Below are 21,214 nucleotides of genomic sequence, written 5' to 3' on the forward strand. Positions count from 1 at the left end.
ATAATAATAATAATGACGGCATTTATTAAGCACTTACTATGTGCAAAACACTGTTCTAAGCGCCAGGGAGGTTACAAGGTGATCAGGTTGTCCCTCGGGGGGCTCACAGTCTTAATCTCCATTTTACAGATGAAGTAACTGAGGCACAGAGAAGTTAAGGGACTTGCCCAAAGTCACACAGCTGACAATTGGTGGGACCGGGATTTGAACCCATGACCTCTGATTCCAAAGCCCGGCTCTTTCCACTGAGCCATGCTGCTTCTCTGTTAATAATAATAGTGGTATTGGTTAAGCACTTACTATGTGCCAAGCACCGTGTTTGGCACAGATGCAAGCAAGGCCATCGGCTTGGACTCAGTCCCTGTTCCACACGGGGTTTACAGTCGAAATAGTAGGGGGAACAGATATCTTATCCCCATTTTAGAGAAGAGGAAACTGCGTCCCACAGAATTGCCCAAGGTCACTGAGTAGACAAGTGGTGGAGGCAGGATTAGAACCCAGCCCCCAGCCTTTCCACAAGGCCTGCTGCTTCTCAGTCACCATTGCTGTTGCCTAATTGAGCCGACCAGGTTTCAAACGCATGGGAGAGGCAGGTGAAAATCACGCCGATTTTTGGTAGGCACAACAGGGGTTCCTTTTTCCTCCCCACAAACACTTGAACTGTAGGCAAGGAGGCTTCCTGCAGTCTTAAAATCTCACGGGCTCTTGCCGATGTGAAGCCTGGAGTGCCCTGTCAAGAGGAATGGCAGCCTGGCCTTGATGAGGAGAGAAGCATGAGAACAATGTAGTGGATAAAAATGATGTCTTAGAAGCAGTAGCACTGACATCTGAGTGGAGAGAGAGCTCTTATCCAGACGTGAGAGAGGCCCGGAGTCTCAGGCAAGGAGCTTAACTGTGGCTGAAGAGGAAGAAACCAAGAAGGAATCTGGGGGCTGGGACCGGTGGAAATCTCCTCAACTATCAGAAATCGTCATTATTTAACATTGATTAAGGTCGAGAAGGTGCAGGGTGCTGTCTGGCACGGGACGCAGTCGGTCACTCCTAGGACCGGCATCCCCGTTCAGAGTCAGTGGCACCGGAGGAAGCTGCTCACCATCCAGGCACTTAAATCCACGTTCAGAGGATCCGCTCCGTATCCCAGGAGCGGAGTTAGGGTCTCAGGGACCAAAAGTCATGGGGTCTGGCTCCAAACAGAGCATCGTGGAGTCAGATCTGGGTCTGCTCCAGACTGTTCCTCTCTTCGTCCTCAATCTGTAGCCAGCTCCAGTCCAGTGCCTTGAATGTAATGAAGACAAGTTACAAATTTCACCCCCACCAAAAGGCTCCATTTCCCACCAGCAGAGAGCTCTACTCAGATCAGATGCAAAATTATCATTATTATTCTCATTATTATTAACGGTATGCTAAGCATTTACTGTGTGTCAGGCACTAAGTGTTGGGATAGATACAAGTTAAATAGGTTGGACACTGCCCCGTCCCACATGGGACTCTCAGTCGAAGCGGAAAGGGGAACAGGCATTGGATCCCCATTTGACAGTTGAGGAAAGTGGCACAGAGAAGTTGTGACTTGCCCAAGGTCACACAGCAAGCAATTGGTAGAGCAAAGATTAGAACACAGGTCCTCGGACTCCTAGACTCTTTCCACTAGGCCATGCTGCTTTTTGCAGTGAAACCCATTTACTAATAAGCACCTACCCATCTGGTAGAGTGGTGGCCAAGACAAGCCACTTCAAAAGCCACATGATATAATTCAAAAACCGAACCATGATTCTTATTTTGAACTAGTTCAGAGGTTCCCCCTACTTACGACCATAATTTTAGCATAAGAACAGAAGCAGCTTGGCCTAGTGGCAAGAACACAGGACTGGGAGTCAGGAGACCTGGTCTAAACCCAGCTCCTCCAGTTGCCTGCTGTGTGACCTAGGGTAAGTCCCCTGACTTCTCTGTGCCTCCATTTCTTCATCTGTAAAATGGGGATTCAATTTTGTTCGCCATCTCCCTTAGGTTGTGTGTCTCACTTGGGACAGGGCCTTTAGCTGATCTCATTGCAACCGTATCTTCCCCATCATTTAGCACAGTGCTTGGCACACAGTAGTCACTTCACAAATACCACAATTATTACTATTATTTTTATTAGCGGTGCCATTACTAGGTCAGAATAACAGTCCATCTAGCCCACCATTTTGCTTCCTGACAAGCGGCTAGAGGTTGCTTGAAAGAACCATGGGATGTGTGGCCTCTTTGGTATTCACCCTGATATAATTTTATCTCTGTCCTAATCAAATCTTGACCAAAAGCTAACAAATAAGAAAATGGTCTGATTTGATTTTCCCGTCCCTAGTCTCTTCTCTGGTAGCCATGCTCACCTATGAGAAAAAAACTAAAAGGAAGGGAACAGGAAATGAAATGAGATCTGCATCATCCACAGGTGGGATAATCAAACCATCAATAATCTTGAGTTGACTTCATTCTGTTACCATCAAAGGGTTCCATGATTAGGAAATAAACAGGTACATAATTTTCTTGGAGACATAATGTCATTTTAGTAGCTGAGGGAGTGAATTGAACGTCCAGCGTTTCTATGTTTATTTGGTCATTTAGTTTGGATGCCCAAGTATCTGAACTATATATACATATCTGAACTATACAGATAAACAATATTTACCTGAACTAAGATAATTAACTAGTTACACAAAATTGTGTTACGTACAGTCTAGCCTGAAGACAAGCTACTCAGATTAGAAGGCCAGAGAAACTTTTTATAGAGTCCTACGATCTCCGTCAAGTTGGACAGGTTATGCTACTCTCAGCTCCTTGTGTAATCTGAAATGATAATTAGGTTCGGTGAAAAGAGTTGAGATTCATACCATAAAACTCCGATCCTGCTCTTTCATGGTGTCTTGCATTGCATTTTCTAACTGGGTACAGAGATTCTGGGCTTCAACCACTAGTTCTTCACTTCAAAAAAAGTTAAGAGAAAAATTAACTTAATATTTACATCAGAATTAACTCTCAACCCTTTTACGTTAAAATATGACAAAAGAGCCTTTGGTGACAGATGGATAGATGGGTGGCAGCTGTTTGTATCCTTGGTATGCAGTAACTATCCCAAGGACTAGTGCTTTGATCCTTCAAAAGCTCATTGTGGGCAGGGAATGTGTCTCTTTATTATTGAATTGTACTCTCCAAAGCGCTCGATAAATGTGATTGAACGAATTAAAAACCTAATGAGGCAAATCTAAAATCATCAGAAAGCCCAATGCTACACACTCTGTACTTTCATAATTTCATAAAAAATTCTGGTATCAAGAGCCTCTTGAGAGTCACTGAAAAGGAAAGTTCTGGAAACTGATTTCCATTAACCAGATAAAAATCTTCATCTGGGTCAACGCAAGGAAACCCTAACGGCAGCTTGAAAAGATGCCTCCGCATCTGCCTAGCCCAGATTCTGTAACTGACACCCATCCAGGAAACAAGCGGGGATTTGTTCCTAGTAATTTTTGTTGTAAAAAAATTCAGAATGAAAGTGCTGAAAAATGAGTACCTTTGCTTTGCAGAGCACGACTAAACCCTGGGAAGAGTACAAAAGAAGCGAAAACAAACATTCCCTGTCCTCAAAGAGCTTGTGATCCAATGGGTGAAATTTCCGTAAGTGCTAGTGATGAGCAAAACTTTCCACTCTCATCTTTTCCTAATCCCCTGGAAGGCGCTTTCAACCCAGCTGTACCTTACCTTTTTCTGATGGGCTCCGGTAAGCTGCAGGGGACCGCAGGAGGCTGAGACAACAACTGATTAGAGTTGCTGAGACGTGACATGTTCATGCTGTCTGGGCTCCCACTGACAGGACCACGCACCTTGCTCTGAGGAGCCAAAAACAAAATTTCAGGACCTGGGGCAGATTCAAATCCTGCCCTCAAATTTAGTTTTCCATTAGGCTATCCAGCAGCCGAGGAATGGTAACCCTTACAGAAGGAATGTTGGACGTGAAAAGAGCGTGGATTTCCACTTATCTCTTTGAAAAGTCCCAGCAGAGTTGGTAACACAGGAAGTGTTTCACACCTTATCTGTACAAATCAAATATAATTTAATCTACACAACACTCAGCTGAGGTAAAAACAACGGCCAGTTGTGAGGGAGAGAGAATCCGTCAGGGACACCCTTCTTCACTTCATTTTCATCTCCAGATCTTAAACTAACAGCTTTGACTTTCAAGTGCTGAAAGGGTTATTCTACACAGTCAACATTTGCTCACTAGTTGTACAAAAATCTCCTGTTGCCCAGTGCCTCTGTGACTATGTGTGCATGGGTACATCAAATGTGTTCGACGCAGGTGCTCTCAAGTGTCTCATGGGCCACGCCAAGATTGTGGGGACATTTTTCCTATTGCACGGGACTGCATTAAGTGGCCTCACTCACACAAGCAATCTTCAACAGATTCCACAGCTCTTTCTGTCGTTTCTCTTGAAGCTGGACAACCGTTTTCTCATCTTCATTCATTAAACTCATCACCTCTTCCACTTTGGGAAATAGTTCCAGTGCCTTTTGCTTGCACACCACGGTTTTGCTGAAAGGAACAAAAACCTAATTAAAAATAAACAACTGCAAATGCATCTGGTTCAAGAGCTAAAAGAAGGAGAAAAATGGTGTTCTTAAAATTAATCTGGTGGTTCAGAGTCCATTTAGAAAACAAATCAGCTTTCATTGTTGAAACTGACAGCTTTGATTCTTTTTAAATTCTAGGGTTACATAGTCACGTACAATTATAATATTTTGTCAGAGAATACCTGGCTTGTTCTATTTGACACCAAGGATAAATTGGGAAATACCACTTCTCTTCTTTCCCGTTTCCCCCTTTTCCTCCATGAACAGAATGGGTGGGCAATATTACCTGAGCTGATTATAAATTACTCGTACTTTCTTCTCAAAGCTCTGGATTGCTTGAAGTAGCAGACGAACCATTTCCTGACTGTCACCACTAGTTCTTTGATCTGGAAAGTAGAATAAATGGGCAAATTATCTCAAGTGTTTAAAGCAGGGGTAGGCGTGTGTTTAAAGCTACAGCATCGTATAGATAAAATGAAAAGGAACCTGGTTTAGCCATTAAAATCTCCTTTACCTCTTGGCTTTTCCCTTAGTTTCCGGTAAAGTTCCCTGGCTTGTTCTTCTCTGAAAAATAACGGGAATTCTCTTTACAAGGTAATTTTGAAACTTTTCTGTACCTATCCCCACCAATCCAATTATCCAGTTCCAGACAGTGAGATTCATAATGCAACATTCCTTATTAGGGGAAACAAGTTATTCCAAGTTACTCCCAGGCAGTGCTCAATCACCTTGCCTCACCTTGCTGCTCTCCTATTACCACCCAGCCTGCACACTTCGCCGAGTGGTAAAGCCGACCTACTCGCTGTACCTCAATCTCATTTATCTTGTCACTGACGTCTGGCCCACATCCTGTCTCTGGCCTGGGACATCATCCCTCATCATCTCCTCCAAGAAGCCTTCCCTGACTAAGCCCTCATTTCCCCCTTTCTCACTCCCTTCTGTGTCACCCTGATTTGCATCCTGTATTCACCCCTCACTCGGCCCCACAGCACTTATTTACATATCTGCAATTTATATATTTATTAATGTCTGTCTTCCCCTCTAGACTGTGAGCTCACTGTGGGCAGGAAATGTGTCCAGCAACTTTTTATGTATTATACCCTCCGAAGTGCTTAGTACAGTACTCTGCACATAGTAAGCACTCAAAAAATACAATTGATTGCTCTCATACTTACAAGTCATCTAAATTTCCCCCTTGTTTCCGACCCATTGGACTTCTCTGTAAGTCCACAATGTCGGTTTGAAGTGCCATCATCCGCCCCACCAGCTGTTCCACCTCAGCCTCCTGAGAAAAATGGTGGTAAAGTTAAATTGTTGGGAGTCATATGGATAGCCTGAGATACTACATAAGAAAGAAAATCGAGTTTTGTTCAGTCACAAGGGCCACTTAAGAACTTGCCAGTGTTTTGAAAATTAAAAATCTTCAGGTTTTTCAAACATCTCAGTCTTCACGAATTTATTTTTCAGAATTTTAGCCGAAAAGGGGAGACCTTGTTGCCTATCTTCATGAATTATGTGGCCCAGCACACACCAGGCCAAACTCAGAGAGGTGAAAAAAATGATCTATTCCTCTAGTTACAGCAAGTTTCTGTTGGATTACCTTGGGCATGTTACTTAAATTTCTCTGGGCCTCAGTTTCCTCAATAGTAAAGTTGAAAGGCAATACCTGTTCTCCCTTAGATAGGGAGCTGTAGGTGAGACAGGGATGTGTCCAACCTGATTATTTTGTATCTACCCCAGCACTTAGTACAGGGTTTGGCATCCAGTAAGTGCTTCACAAACATCACAGTTGGTTTCATTATTTCTATTACAGCAGTGCAATGCTTATGCATTGTGACCCTTTACAGATGAGGAAAATGATGCCGCAAGGAGTGAAGGGACTTGCCAGGGTTGCAAAGGAAGTCAGTGATTAAGCCAGGTGGATTCAGACTGCGACAGTTGTGAGCAGGTCAGCTTTTCGCTTCAGTTTGGCCACAAACGCTCACACCATCAAGATTTCTTACCACCATTGTGGTTGGTGCCAATTCCTCTGGGTTTAAACTCACTGATTATGCTCCCTGCCCACCACCCCACCCCGCCCTTACCATCTCCCTTACATGCTCCTCTGTTCACCCCTACAAGCCTGTACGCTCGTTGTCGGCAGGGAATGTGTCTGTTATTGTTATATCTTACTCTTCCAAGTGCTCAGTACAGTGCTCTGCACAAAGTAAGCGCTCAATAAATACACTGAATGAATGAACGAATGAATAATAATAATAATAATGATGGCATTTGTTAAGCGCCTACTATGTGCAAAGCACTGTTCTAAGCGCTGGGGGGATATAACGTGATCAGGTTGTCCCACGTGGGGCTCACAGTCAATCCCCATTTACAGAAGAGGTAACTGGGGCTCAGAGAAGTTAAGTGACTTGCCCAAGGTCACACAGCAGACATGTGGCGGAGCTGGGATTCGAACCCATGACCTCTGACTCCAAAGCCCGTGCTCTTTCCACTGAGCCACGCTGCTTCTCTAATGAATTACTTGGATGGCAGAGGCCTTGTGCGGGGACAGTGAGGGCAGCAGCAAGACCAAATCTGGAAGCAGTGGTAACTGTAACCTAATAATAATAATGATGGTATTTGTTAAACACTTATTATGTGCCAAGCACTATACTGAATGCTGGGGTAGATACAATACAACCAGACACAGTCCCTGAACCTTATCAGGCTCTTAGTCTAAGTAGCAGAGAGAACAGGCATTTAATCCCTATTTTGCAAATGAGTAAACTGAGGCATAGAGAAGTTAAAAGACTCGCCCACTGTCACCATATGGCAGAGCCAGAATTAGAACCCATGTCCTTTGACTCCCCAGGCCTGTGCTCTTTCCACTAGGCCCTGCAGCTTCCCAACTAGGGCTGTGGAATTAGGATATGGCTTTGCTGCTTCCCCTGTGGGTGCTGATCTTCTCCACCTCTTGGGCAGACAAAGCAATATAAAAGCCTCCATGATGCCTGGTGTCTGGCTCAGTTTACAGCTCAGCACCACTTTCCTTACGGGCAGAATTCAAATTGAAAGAAAATCTCTTAATAGCAACCCACCGAACTTGCCCAACCGGTTACTTCCCTTGCTGCGGTTTTATCTCTTCTTGGGAAAAGGCAAATCACTTCCATAACCGAGGGCAGTTGTTATTTACTCCCTTCATGTCACCTTGGTGCTGAGCCTCCTTCAAAGGAGCGCACGACTGGCAATTGCGAGTTACATTCGAATTAAATCGGAAACTTCAAAAGTCTTTAGTAAAATCTGGATCCAGTCTCCATGAGCCCCCATCTTTCAAAACATTCCAACTTCTTCCCACAAAAACTTTGGCCCGGATCACGGCATGGCAAGGGGAACCCGGCGTTAACCGAAAAAGACTGCCATTGCTTGCCTGGCTGAAGTTGGATGAGAAGTTGGAAAATAGGAGTAAAAAGCCTCATTTTCTTAGTACATAATTAAAACTAAAATTAGACTCCTACCCGCCCACAGAGCTCCACCGCCTGTTCCATCTCCCTCCAGGCCAGCAGCAGTTTGTCTGATGCTAGAAAAGAAATTTGAAGAAACAACTCTGTCACCAAAGTGGAATGAAGATCTACAGGAAGAGAAGAAAAGATGGAGCCTCCTGGAGCATTGCAGAAGGAGAAGTACTCACTGATTCCAAACTCCGTTTGCTCACTGTACTTCTCCAGGTCAATCTGGACACTGGTTTTAAAGAAATCCAGTTTAGCTTTCAGCTGCTGAGACATAGAAGCCATCGAATTTTTCATCTTGGACAGCGAGCTGTTATAACGAAGGAGGTTCATCCTACACAGCAGTGAGAAACTGAATCTTAGTGCTGCTTAGTAGAGGCTCAAGGGCCAAAATCCAATGTTCAGCCTAGCATGATCATCCAATTATTGAAGCAACAACAGAAATTATGATTTATTAAACCTCAACAGAGAGTAAGATCCCTCACTCAACAACAGATTGGGCGAGGGGATCTTGCCAAGTGGAATGATGACCTAAATAAGTAACTCGGGAAAACCGAGCCAGAGGAAATCATTAACAGACCTTCTATTAGGATATTTGGGACCCAGGCTCTGGAACGTACGCTCAATCCCGTCACATTCTAAATTCCACACCATATGCCCACTCACCGCAGTTGTTTTATAACTTCTGGAAGGATCTTCCACACTGTACCCGCCCCTTCTACCCGTCCTATAATTCCTGCCCTAGAATAGCCATCACCGACACCCCCACCCATTCCACCTTCCTCTGGAGCGGATCCACGACCATCAGACGCTCTCAAAGGCAGTAAAAAAACCCCCAAAACGCCTGTTTATTGTACATGGCTGCTCGCTGTCCTTGCTGGAGCTGGTTACAGTCTTCCTTCAGGGTTCGGATAGTGTGCCAGACCTGGCCCCACACTTTCCGTAGCTGGAAGAAGGGGAGATTCTTCTTGGGTTCCTGAACTGGACACAAAATGGGAGAGATGAGAACCGTCAAACCGCAACCTTGAAAGAGAGACTCTAGACTATGTAGGCCCACAGGAGCCAAAACCCACAGTCAATGGTATTTACTGAGCACTTACTGTGTGCAGAGCACTGCACTATGCGCTTGAGAGAGTACAATATAACAGAGTTGGTAGACACGGTCCCTGCCCACAACAAGCTTATACCCATCATTCATTCAGTCGCATTTATCGAGCGCTTACTGTGTGCAGAGCACTGTACTAAGTGCTTGGGAGAGTGCAATACAACAATAACCAGACACATCCCCTGCCCGCAACGAGCTCACAGTCTGCGATCCTGTAGCTTTAGTAACTAAGCTACTTACTCTGAAACAGCCTTTTATTTTAGGTGCTTGTTCAGCTTGGGTACAAAACCTACTGTCCTCTCATTTAAAAACCAGCTTGGGGTGGATATTTCCTGGCTTCTCAATCTTCTCCCCAAAATGTCCCTGGGCTATTTGTTATGCCTCTAGAAGTGAAATACAGAGAGAAAAGCAATTGTCTTGGCCCTCGTCACGATGGTTCTCATCTCAGGGCATCTTCACTAACGGGAGGGAGATAACAGACGCTTCACATCAAGATGAGGTTCTTACGGATGCAACTGACGCTCTCAGGATGGGAACGTGGGGAGATCTGGGTCTCGTAAGTGACTTTACTGTTGTCAAACAGAAAAAGGACGTCCATGTCCCATATCCGGCCATCATTCAGCTGCAGAAGGACAAGAACAAGTGCGCTCACGGTGGTATTCTCATGCCCAGAAAATTGCTCGCTGTTCAGGTTTCTCCTAGGTATTTAGCTGCTCAATCTCTGAAGAGCTGCAATCAATGACTCAGTGGTATTTATTCAGTGCTTGCTAAGTGCAGAGCACTGTTCTAAGCTCCTGGGAGAGTATAATACAACAGAATTAGCAGACACGTTCCCTGCCCATAATGAGCTTACACCACCACCAGTGCATTTTGAATGCTTCCCCATTGAGCAGGGGTAGATCAATCAATCAATCAATCGTATTTATTGAGCGCTTACTGTGTGCAGAGCACTGTACTAAGCGCTTGGGAAGTACAAGTTGGCAACATATAGAGACAGTCCCTACCCAACACTGGGTTCACAGTCTAAAAGAGGGAGACAGAACAAAACCAAACATAATAACAAAATAAAATACATAGAATAGATATGTACAAGTAAAATAGAGTAATAAATATGTACAAACATATACATATATACAGGTGCTGTGGGGAAGGGAAGGAGGTAAGATGGGGGATGGAGAGGGGGATGAGGGGGAGAGAGACAACAATATGTATATGTTTGTATGTATTTATTACTCTTTTATTTGTACATGTTTATTCTATTTTATTTTGTTAATATGTTTTGTGTATGTTTTAGATGACAGTTTGGGGCGGAAAAATTCCAGTGAGCAACTGAAGAAGGGTGATATGGTCTGTGCAAGAAATCAGTACAGATTGGTTCTGTGTCCAAAGGAATGAGGAGATAGATGGAGATTAAGACACAATGTCCTACGACATTGAGGGAGGGAGAGTGAGGGAGATATAAAAGAGTAATAGGGTGGCAAAAAGGGAAGGCACTTTTTGGAAGATGAGGAAGAAGACAGTGAGTAGTTAGTGACATGCTTCAGTATGGACTTGAAGAAACCCGGTTTTACCTTGCCATCTGTAATACCCTGAGTGTCAGGTTTGTCTGAAAATAACGCCAGCCCAGCTTCCTGTAATAGTTCTTGATCTTCCTCTGGGATCTTTGTGTCAGCCTGAATCCTACTTTTCATGCTTTGCAAACTTTCTTCCTCTGTCACTGGGTAGGTGTGCATAGTGCCGGTTACCATGTTTAAGACATGAATTAGCTGCAAAAACAAGCATCAGGTCACAGGTCAGGGGCCGGTTGGGACAGGGACTGTGTTTGACTTGATTATCTTGTATCTACCCCAAGCACTTAGTACAGTGCTCTGCACACAGTAAGCGCTCAATAAATATGACTGAATGAATACCCCACTGTTTAGTACAGTGCTATGCACAAACACCACAATTAATCCACACAAGAAGAACATTACTCATTACCTATATCACTTTGCAGATAATCCTATTGTGTATTCCAGGATTTAGCACACGGTTTAATGGAGATCACCGTTTCAGAAAAAGAAAAACTTTTGCTTCTCTCTCTATTTCCCTGTTAAGCACTTAGTATGTTCCAGGCACTGTACCAAGCGTTGGGGTAGATACGAGTTAATCATCATCATCATCAATCGTATTTATTGAGCGCTTACTGTGTGCAGAGCACTGTACTAAGCGCTTGGGAAGTACAAGTTGGCAAGTTGGGAAGTACAAGTTAATGAGGTTGGACACAGTCCCTTTCCCACATAGGGCTCACAGTTTTAATCCCCATTTTACAGATGAAGTAACTGAGGCACAGAGAACTTAAGCAACTTACCCAAGGTCACACAGCAGACATGAGGAAGAGCCAGGATTAGAACCTATGTCCTCCTGAATCCCAGGCCCATGCTCTATCCACTAGGCCATCCTGCTTCTCTGTCCCCCCTCAAGTTTTCATCACAGTGATTTCTTTTAGTGTGAGTAAACTATTTGGGCCTTTGCTAATTTGCAAGATCACTCTATTCCTGCTCACCAACTTATAAACCATGCGTGCTCCCATCCAAGTTGAACCAGACACTCAACTGAATTTCCCCTAATTTGGGGACTGAACTAAAGCCTCTTACCGATATCCTTCGTTTTATTATTTGTCATTATCAGCTCGGTGAAAATCCGGCCTCCACACTCACCTTGAGGCCCAGGATGTCATCCAATGCCTTGAAGCAGCCGTTGGGCCCATAGATGTGGTCCGTACCCCTCTGTCTTGGCTGCCACATTAACATTAACTGCAGCCACTTTTCCAGCCGGAGAGCCAGAACTCTGGGAGACCGAGAAAGGGTGGACAAGAGGAGGTCAATCAATCAATCAATCAATCAATAGTACCTACTGAGCTCTTACTGTGTGCAGAGCACTGTACTAAGCGCTTTGGAGAGTACAAGATAACAATATCATAGAGTTGGTAGATACAGTCACAGGGAATGTGACTGTTCTACTGTTCTATTGTACTCTCTCAAAGTGCTTAATAGTAATAGTAATAATAACTGTGGTTTTTGTTAAATGCTTACTATGTGCCAGGCACTGTACTAAGCAGTGGGGTGGACCACCAAATTGTTGTCCCTGTCACACGTGGGGTACAGAGTCTCAACCCCCATTTTACAGATGAGGTAACTGAGGCAGAGAAGGACAGCGACTTGTCCTAGGTCACACAGCAGACAGGTGGCAGAGCCGGGATTAGAACCCAAGCACTATACTATGCTGCTTCTCTGAACAATCAATCAATCAATCAATCATATATATTGAGCGCTTACTGTGTGCAGAGCACTGTACTAAGCGCTTGGGAAGTACAAGTTGACAACATATAGAGACGGTCCCGACCCAACAGTGGGCTCACAGTCTAGAAGGGGGAGACAGAGAACAAAACCAAACATATTAACAAAATAAAATAAATAGAATAGATATGTACAAGTAAAATAAATAAATACAGTAATAATAAACAAATAGAGTAATAATAAATAGAGTAATAATAGAGTAATATAAATAAATAGAGTAATAATAAATAAATAGAGTAATAGCCCATTGGTTGCCACAGAGGCTAGGCAAATCCCTCAATGGCAGGGCTTTGAGGCTTCCTAGATTAGGAACTCTGTCAGTTCTTACTTTTTTTTAAATGGTATTTATTAAATGCTTACTATGTGTCACTGGGTGCTTAATACATTCATTCATTCATTCAATTGTATTTATTGAGCACTTACTGTGTGCAGAGCACTGCACTAAGCGCTTGGGAAGTACAATTCAGCAACAAAAATAATAATGATGGCATATATTAGGCGCTTACTATGTGCAAGGCACTGTTCTAAGTGCTGGGGAGGTTACAAGGCGATCAGGTTGTCCCACGTGGGGCTCACAGTCTTAATCCCCATTTGACAGATGAGCGAACTGAGGCATAGAGAAGTGAAGTGACTTGCCCAAAGTCCCCCAGCTGACAAGTGGCAGAGCTGGGATTTGAACCCATGACCTCTGACTCCAAAGCCTAGGCTCTTTCCACCGAGCCACGCGGCTTCACAGAAGGAGACAATCCCTGCCCACAACGGGCTCACAGTCTAGAAGGAGGGAAACAGGCATCAAAACCAGTAGATAAAACCATTACAGGAGAGTGAACAGTATGCACAGCGCTGCGCCCACAGTAAGCGCTCAGTAAATACGACGGACCGACCGACTGACTGCCCGCAACACGCTTACAGTCTAGAGGGCTATGACTTCTATTGACCGATGTGGCCAATTTTCATTTTGGTTTTGAAGAGATTACTCAGAAGGCCAAACTAGGGCTGGCACCGTAATGGGGCAGTTGAGGCCACTGCTCCACAGTCCCGCTACTAGAGGACTCCACCAAGATCGGAGTCGGTCTGTTCCTCCCCCTGGCACTGGCAGCCAGAAGCAGAGACAGTGGTGGAAATAAAGATCAGTCAATCGAGAGTATTTATCTAGCCCTTATTATGTGCAGAGCACCGTACAAGCACTTGGGAGAGTACAATATAACATAGTAGACACGTTCCCTACCCAAAATGAGCTTACAGTCTAGAGCGTGTAGCCGAAAGGTAGGTGCTGGGCAGGAGGGAGTGAAGGGGGCCCCCATTTCTCACCCTCGCTTTTCAATTACCGGCATTTGGGGGTCCCAGGGCCCTAGTCGCACTGCCGATCCAAATGTCACACGCTTTTTTGATTGACTGGCAGTCTTGTTATTGTCCACCTGAGACAGGGCACTAGCACTCCCAAATTATTTAGCAACATCATTTCGTTTCCACATACAGAACTTAGACAGAGGTTGCGATAGGTTATGTCAGCTAATTATGTTCAAGAACCCACTGTCAAGGTGGCATCTTCATTTTTTTTTAAATAGACAGGACAACTAGTTTCTCAGCTTTTGAGAGCTATAGCAGTTAAGAATTAATACCACGAGAATTAATACTGTGTCTTACCGGTTAAGGTTATTAGGGTATGGTAAACGGCTGGAAAATTTCACTTCTCCAGTTAAGTCTTCACTAACGACAATATCCAGCTCGCTCTTCTGTCGTACTGTTGAATGCCTGGAAAGAATCAATGATTTTCAGAGTGATCAGATGGACAGAACATTTAACTCCTCCTGTTTTTCAAAATGCCCACTGCCCTTCAAAACCCAACACCAACCAATAACTGACTAATTTTTTTCATTTATCACTTCCCAGCTACCTGAACCGATCTCCTTCTCAGAACTACAGTTAATTCATCAGCATCATCAATTCTGTGCCTTGTGACCTAAGGTATGGCTTATGACCAAAAGCTCATGCTCATGTGGAAAGAGCCTGAGAGTCAGGAGGACCTGGGTTCTAATCCTGACACTTGCCTGTTCTGCGACCTTAGGTAAGTCATTTCACTTCTCTGAGGCCCCAGCTACCTCATCTGTAAAATGGGGATAAAGTACCTGTTCTCCTTCCCTCTCAGACTGTGCGCCCCATGTTGAACAGGGACTGTTTTCAATCTTATGGTGTCTACACCAACGATCAGTACAGAGCTGGCACAAAATAAGCACTTAACAAATGCCACCGCTATTATTATTGAGATTGTTTTCTCCTTTTGGAACTTAAAGACAGTTGGTACTGAATGAAGAGGGTGATCCACGTTAGAACAGGCCTGGACATGGTGTTCTTTCAGGCAACTTATTCTTTAATTTTTATCTCCAAAATGTTTTCACACAGCTCTGCTTATTTCTCATCTCCTTAAATTCACTGCTTGAACTTTAATGAATTTCTCTCACACTTACATTTTATTTGAGGCAAAATACTGATATTCTGCAAATTAAGGGGGAGAATTTCAAAGGTGAAGATTTCCACACTAGCATGACTGCCTTTTCAATGGAAATTAATGTCAATGCACCGCATACATACCATCTACTGGACTTCCATATACACACTCAAATGCTTATGTTCTCTCTCAGGCACACACACTCATTTTCTTTATCCATTTCACTTCTATTCCCTTTACAGAAAACTGCTCCTTGAGGGGCCTGTGTCTAATTCCCACCTGTGCATTCTTTCCCACTGCTTAGCATAGTTCTCTGCACACCGTAAGCATTTAATAAATACTATTCCTTCTACTACTAAAACTTTCCAGCCGACACCACCCCCTGCCCCTGGTTATTGATAATAATGATGGTATTTGTTAAGGGTTTACTATGTGCCAGGCACTGTTCTAAGCGCTGAACCACTCACCACTGCACTGGCTGCCAGTTGGGCAGAAATGGCCGGAATCCTGTGATGCACTCGAACGCCAGGGTTCCAAAGCTCCAGTAGTCCACGGTCACTGTGTATTTCTGTTGTTCCAACAGCTCAGGGGCCTGCAATTTGTGAATACCTGGCTTAAAACCACGCAGCCATCTTCTGGTGGCCTAGGACCTACCATTGAGGGAGTCAGGAATTCCGGGGGATTCCTTCCATGCCTCTCAAAAATGCACTCCAGGAGCAGTGAGGGTCACTACGCAGCTGACTTGCTTAAAAATGTTTAATACCTCATTTCGAATTCCCTCCTTGAGTCTCTGTGCTCCATGCGTCAGAGTCAGCAGGACCACTACTTTCATGGGTAACCCACTCCCTTTTAAGGACTCCATGGATAATGAACAACAAAGACTTCGTAAAATTTTGAAATAATATATCAATTAAATAAATGGTGTTTACTGAGCACTTACTCTGTGCAGAGCATTGTACTAAATGCTGAGAGAGTACAGTATAACAGAATTAGCAGACACGTTCCCTGCCCGTAATAAGCCCTCTCCTTAGGACCATTACCACTGAGTTTACTTGTGGGAAGGTGTCTACGAACCTTCTACAACCCAGCCTGCACACTGGTGACTCCTCCAGGGCTAACCTTCTCACTCTGCCTCCATCTCACCTGTCTCGCTGCTGACCCCTCGCCCACATCCTGCATCTGGCCTGGAACGCCCTTCCCTCCTCTAATCCACTCTCTAGACAACCACTCTCCCCTTCTTCAAAGCCTTATTGAAGGCACACCTCCAAGAAGCCTTCCCAGACTAATCCCCGCTTTTCCTCAACTCTCACTCCCTTCTGCGTTGCCCTGACTTGCTCCCTTTGCTCAACCTGCCACTACAGCTCCAAAGCACTTATGTGCATATCTGTGATTTTATTTATTCGTATTGATGTCAGTCTCCCCGACTCTAGACTGTGAGCGCACTGTTTAATGTTGTATTGTACTTTCCCAACCACTTAGTACAGTGCTCTGCACACAATACGTGCTCAATAAATACGGTTGGAAGTATGAATGAATGTTTGTCTAGCAGAGGCCAAGGAAGGGCCCGTGAGACCAAAGCGGGGTTTGCTCAGGGAAGTGGAGCAGTCCCTGGATGAAGATTAAGAATGAATGCAAGGCCAGAGATAATGCATTCATTCTTGGATCTGGTTCAAGATATCGGCATACAATTATTATTGTATTTTAAATCTTTTTAACCAAGTAAATACCGCTTGTTTACTGTGAGGGACTGAGTGATCTGTTTGTGGTAAGCCTGCTAATTTGGAATGACATGCTGTCACGGGGAGGGGGTTGGGCACTAAGAATTCCTTTACCGGTTTCAGCAGCTGGTCCACGGGATGCAGAAACCAGTTGGCTTAAATCCTGCATGTTTCCCAGGCTTTCAGGGGATATTAAACTAAAGAGGCCCAAGACCAATTTATTTAGGTTGTGAGACCCCCGAAATGATAGGGACCCTGTCAAATTCCCACTTGTGTATTCTCTCCCAGCACTTGGTACACTGCTCTGCACAAAGTGCTAAATAAATACTATCACTACTGCAGTGTGCTGTACGAGTCCCTGTTTTAACGCCAAGGTCTGAGTGCCACAGCTGTAAAAGGCAGCGGGCACTAAGACCTGGGCATTAAAATGGAGATCTGTACATCACAGTACCGTCGGCAGACAAAATTCTGAGGAAAACTGTAAATCCCAACTCTTACCAGATACTGCAGTGTCCCCACAAAAGACGTGCACAAACTGCTCTGATCCAGCTCCTTTGCATAGCCCAAATCAATGATCTTGTGGATTAACTAAGAAAGAAAAAAACACATCCAAGGATTATGAGAAATGCAGATGTACAAAGAGGAAGTTTCCTTAAGAGGCCAACTGTTGGCTCTGATGCTACAACAGAAGACATTTCTGAATCCCAGTTGGTGTTATATGTTCCCTGCCAGGCTTTCATTTTTGAACACGACACAGCAGTGAGAGCGAAACTCCGTGTGCCGACATGGCTGAAAGGGGAAATGCACGGACAATGATCCATTCCACGCTGTATTCATGGAGAGACAGTCCTGCTTCACTGACAGGGCCAGTTGCTGTTTTTGAGACGGTCATCCCAATATTTCCAGAATTCTGCTCCAGGAAATAATCCCCTCCCTGGATTGCTGATTGCTGGCATGGCCTGTCTGCTTTGTTCTCTCTTAACAGCGCACTGCTATGGCTGCTTATTTGAGACTGCTGCTCTGCATTTAGTACAGTGCTTTGCGTGCAGTAAACATCCAATAAATACGATTGAATTCATGAATGAATTTAAAGTTTGTTCTGCTATCCCTGCCTGCGTCTGCTTTCTTCCAGCTCACCATTCAGCAGTTGCTCTGGAATCCTGTTTTTCTGTTTTGATTTGTTTTTTAATGGTACTTGTTAAGCACTTACCAGGTGCCAGGCACTGTACTAAGTGCTGGGGTAGATACAAGTTAATCAGGTCGGACACAGTCCATGTACCAACACAGCTATCATTCTTTTCTTTATATTTCTCCCAGAGCAGAGCTGTTTTACAAGGATCATTGCCTCAGTGTTGGTGAGCTGATTTGGTTCCAGGACTTTGTTACTGATAATAATGCCTTTTCTCTTTTTAATGGAATTTGTTAAGCACTTACTAAGTGCCAGGCACTATACTAAGTGCTAGAGTACATAGAATAATCAGATTAGTTACAATCCCTGTCCCACTTGAGGATAACAGTCTCAATCCCCATTTTACAGATTAGGTAACTGAGGCACAGACAAGTTAAGTGACTTGCAAAAGATCACATAGCTGACATGTGGCGGAGCTGGGATCAGAACCCAGGTCTCCTGACTCTCAGGCCTGCGCTTCTTCCACTAGGTACTTCTCATCATCATCAATCGTATTTATTGAGCGCTTACTGTGTGCAGAGCACTCATTCTCATTCTCCTTCTTGTCATTTGATGTTGAGCCCAGCTCAGAGGTGACTTCGGAGACTGCTCAAGAAGCCGTATGTCCTTTTCAAGGAAGATCCAAGTCTCTCAGCCATATCAAAGGTCAGACACCCCTGCGGCTTTAGAGATTTTCCATTTAAGTATAAAGCTTAATACCTCGCTGCCACCTACCTCTGTCAGTTATCCAATTCTGGTCATCTTAATTTACATTCTATTTTTTCTCTGCCTGGGCACTGCTGGATTGTGTATTGTTGCAGATCTGAGGAAAGCCTTTGTAAATCTTTAGAGAGCATATGGTGTCACAGGTGTAGGTAGTTAAACAATAATCTGGGTTTTCTTCAGGCTTACTGTCAAACTGTAACACTGCGCTGATTCTGCAAAGCGATTCATAATCATTGAGGCGACTTCTCGTGTGTCTGTTTCAAGAGCATGAGATTCGGCATAGTCTGGTTCCCGGGTGATTAGCTCAAAGACTTTTGAAGATGCTTGCCTAGTAGCCTGCTATGAAGAAGACTTTGCAGGACATCAGAACAGAATTCTGATTCTAACCGGTTTCCCATCTGGAGAGTTGGCCATGGTCCAAAGGGTATTGTGTCTATAGGCATTACTTTATTTACTGGGTCTCTCTGAGAAATAGTAGATGCTCTTTGAGAAATATTGCCCCAAGAATGGCAGCCTAGGATGGATTGAACAGCCTAGTTCCTTTCAGTGGGTTGGAGAAAGGATTGGACAGAGTACCTTTATTTAACTTTACCCCTCACACAGCTTTCGAAGGGCTGTAATGTCTAGGAGAATCACAGATCAGGTTAATTCCCAACTTCTCGTCTCAGTTTCCTGGAGTTATTATTGGATTGAATTACTGTCGTGGATACATATCTTTACATATGTACATATATACACACATACGTATGAAGGGGGGTTCACAAAGAGTTGGCCCACTATGAATGTACTTTTGGAAGACAAGAAGAAGGGTACTGATCCACCTGATGGTCAAATTCTTCATGAAGTCACCTAAGCCCCCACTTCTGCAGCCATCCTACAGCCTCAGCCACGTTCCAACTCCACATTTAGTTCATGTTGTGATGTCACACCACGAATTGCTTTAATAAAGACCACCCAAAAGTTTAGTTTTGTGATTCATAAATGAATTTCATCTTATTTTATCAGGGGTTCTGGAAAGGATCCCAAATTACAGCCAAAGTCTATGGAAAATGTACACCATGACAACTGCCATTTATGATTCAGCCACAATTTCAGAGTCACAGTGGCCCAAAATGCAGGCACTTCAACTGGTCATATTTACTGAATGCTTACTTTGTGCAGGGCACTGTACTAAGCGCTTGAGAGAGTATAACACAACAGAGTTGAAAGACATATTCCCTGCCCACACCAAGCTTACAGACTAGAGGGGGAGACAGCATTAGTAGAAATTAATTATGGCTATGTTCGAGTGCTGTGGGGTTAAGGAAGGGGTGAATAAAGGGTGCCAGGGCACTTGTTTAAAATCCCTCTCCTACCTTTGGCCACCAACTGCTGACAGATAACAGTTGCGTGTAAAAGTCTTAAAAATGATCCCACGTACATCCAGCCTCTCAATTTCACTCCCAATAGAGGACAGGATGGGTGGGAGAGGTCTGGGGTTCGAGGAGGGGGGAAAGGGCGGCAGGCAGGGGAAGAAGAGAGAAGGGAAAGGAAGCTCTCTATGCCTTGAGAACAAGAAGCCAGTAGGGCAGGGCTTTGAGGGTGAAGAACAAACAATATGTTCTTATCAGAATCCTGCAACTTGTGAGCTTGAACAATATCACCCATTTAAATTCCTCTAGTCCACAGGAAAAATTTTAAGCTTTCTCTGTTTAACTTGGAAAAGGTCTTGAAGTTTCAAGAGAATCACTTTGCTCTCAAGGAAATAAAAATAAAACAAAATTTACAAAAACACTTCCCCTCTCTACCAAGAGAAACGAACCTGAGGCAAATCCCGCATGTTATTTGGTGACTACATAGCTCTTAGTGTGTGGGAGCTATGTAAGAGAAGCTATGTTAGGAGAAGCAGCGTGGCTCAGTGGAAAGAGCCCGGGCTTTGGAGTCAGAGGTCATGAGTTCAAATCCCAGCTCCCCCACTTGTCAGCTGTGTGACTTTGGGCAAGTCACTTAACTTCTCTGTGCCTCAGTTACCTCATCTGTAAAATGGGGATTAAGACTGTGAGCCCCCCGTGGAACAACCTGATCACCTTGTAACCTCCCTAGAGCTTAGAACAGTACTTTGCACATAGTAAGCGCTTAATAAATGCCATTATTATTATTATTATTATTTAAACCCCAGCTGGCTCAGTGGAAAGAGCACGGGCTTTGGAGTCAGAGGTCGTGGGTTCAAATTCCGGCTCCACCAATTGTCAGCAGTGTGACTTTGGGCAAGTCATTTAACTTCTCTGTGCCTCAGTTCCCTCATCTGTAAAATGGGGATTAAGACTGTGAGCCCCATGTGGGACAACCTGATCACCCTGTATCCCCCCGGCACTTAGAACAGTGCTTTGCACATGGTAAGTGCTTAACAAATACCATCATTATTATCTTCTAGATTGTGAGCCCGTTGTTGGGTAGGGACAGTCTCTATATGTTGCCAACTTGTACCTCCCAAGAGCTTAGTACAGTGCTCTGCACATAGTAAGCGCTCAATAAATATGATTGAATGAATGAATGAATGTGGGAGTATGGGGATTTGTGTGTGCGTGATCAGATTACTGGATTAGCCTGGGCTCTGGATGAAAATGTGGGACTGTGACACCTC

At 44.2% G+C, this 21,214-nt stretch overlaps 1 protein-coding gene across 3 annotated transcripts in view; it reads right to left on the reverse strand.

Annotated features, from left to right (window-relative positions):
* Positions 1-465: 465 nt before the first annotated feature.
* IKBKB (inhibitor of nuclear factor kappa B kinase subunit beta) overlaps positions 466-21,214 on the reverse strand; it is a 79,095-nt gene continuing 58,346 nt past the window's right edge. For 2 of the 3 annotated variants that reach the window (XM_038746618.1, XM_038746617.1), the window contains exons 7-22: positions 17,196-17,285; positions 15,447-15,571; positions 14,178-14,285; positions 11,892-12,021; positions 10,764-10,958; positions 9,700-9,814; positions 8,945-9,068; positions 8,270-8,421; positions 8,097-8,158; positions 5,778-5,887; positions 5,117-5,166; positions 4,889-4,988; positions 4,417-4,564; positions 3,733-3,860; positions 2,868-2,958; positions 466-1,275 (exon numbers count right to left, since the gene is read on the reverse strand). In XM_038746618.1, the coding sequence (XP_038602546.1) occupies positions 1,207-1,275; positions 2,868-2,958; positions 3,733-3,860; positions 4,417-4,564; positions 4,889-4,988; positions 5,117-5,166; positions 5,778-5,887; positions 8,097-8,158; positions 8,270-8,421; positions 8,945-9,068; positions 9,700-9,814; positions 10,764-10,958; positions 11,892-12,021; positions 14,178-14,285; positions 15,447-15,571; positions 17,196-17,285 (1,797 nt within the window). In that variant the 3' untranslated portion in view covers positions 466-1,206. The remainder of the gene's footprint in view (positions 1,276-2,867; positions 2,959-3,732; positions 3,861-4,416; positions 4,565-4,888; positions 4,989-5,116; positions 5,167-5,777; positions 5,888-8,096; positions 8,159-8,269; positions 8,422-8,944; positions 9,069-9,699; positions 9,815-10,763; positions 10,959-11,891; positions 12,022-14,177; positions 14,286-15,446; positions 15,572-17,195; positions 17,286-21,214) is intronic. The other variant, XR_005451074.1, reaches the window with a different exon arrangement.

Source organism: Tachyglossus aculeatus, chromosome 5 (genome assembly GCF_015852505.1).
Source record: "Tachyglossus aculeatus isolate mTacAcu1 chromosome 5, mTacAcu1.pri, whole genome shotgun sequence".
Taxonomy (NCBI): Eukaryota; Metazoa; Chordata; class Mammalia; order Monotremata; family Tachyglossidae; genus Tachyglossus; species Tachyglossus aculeatus.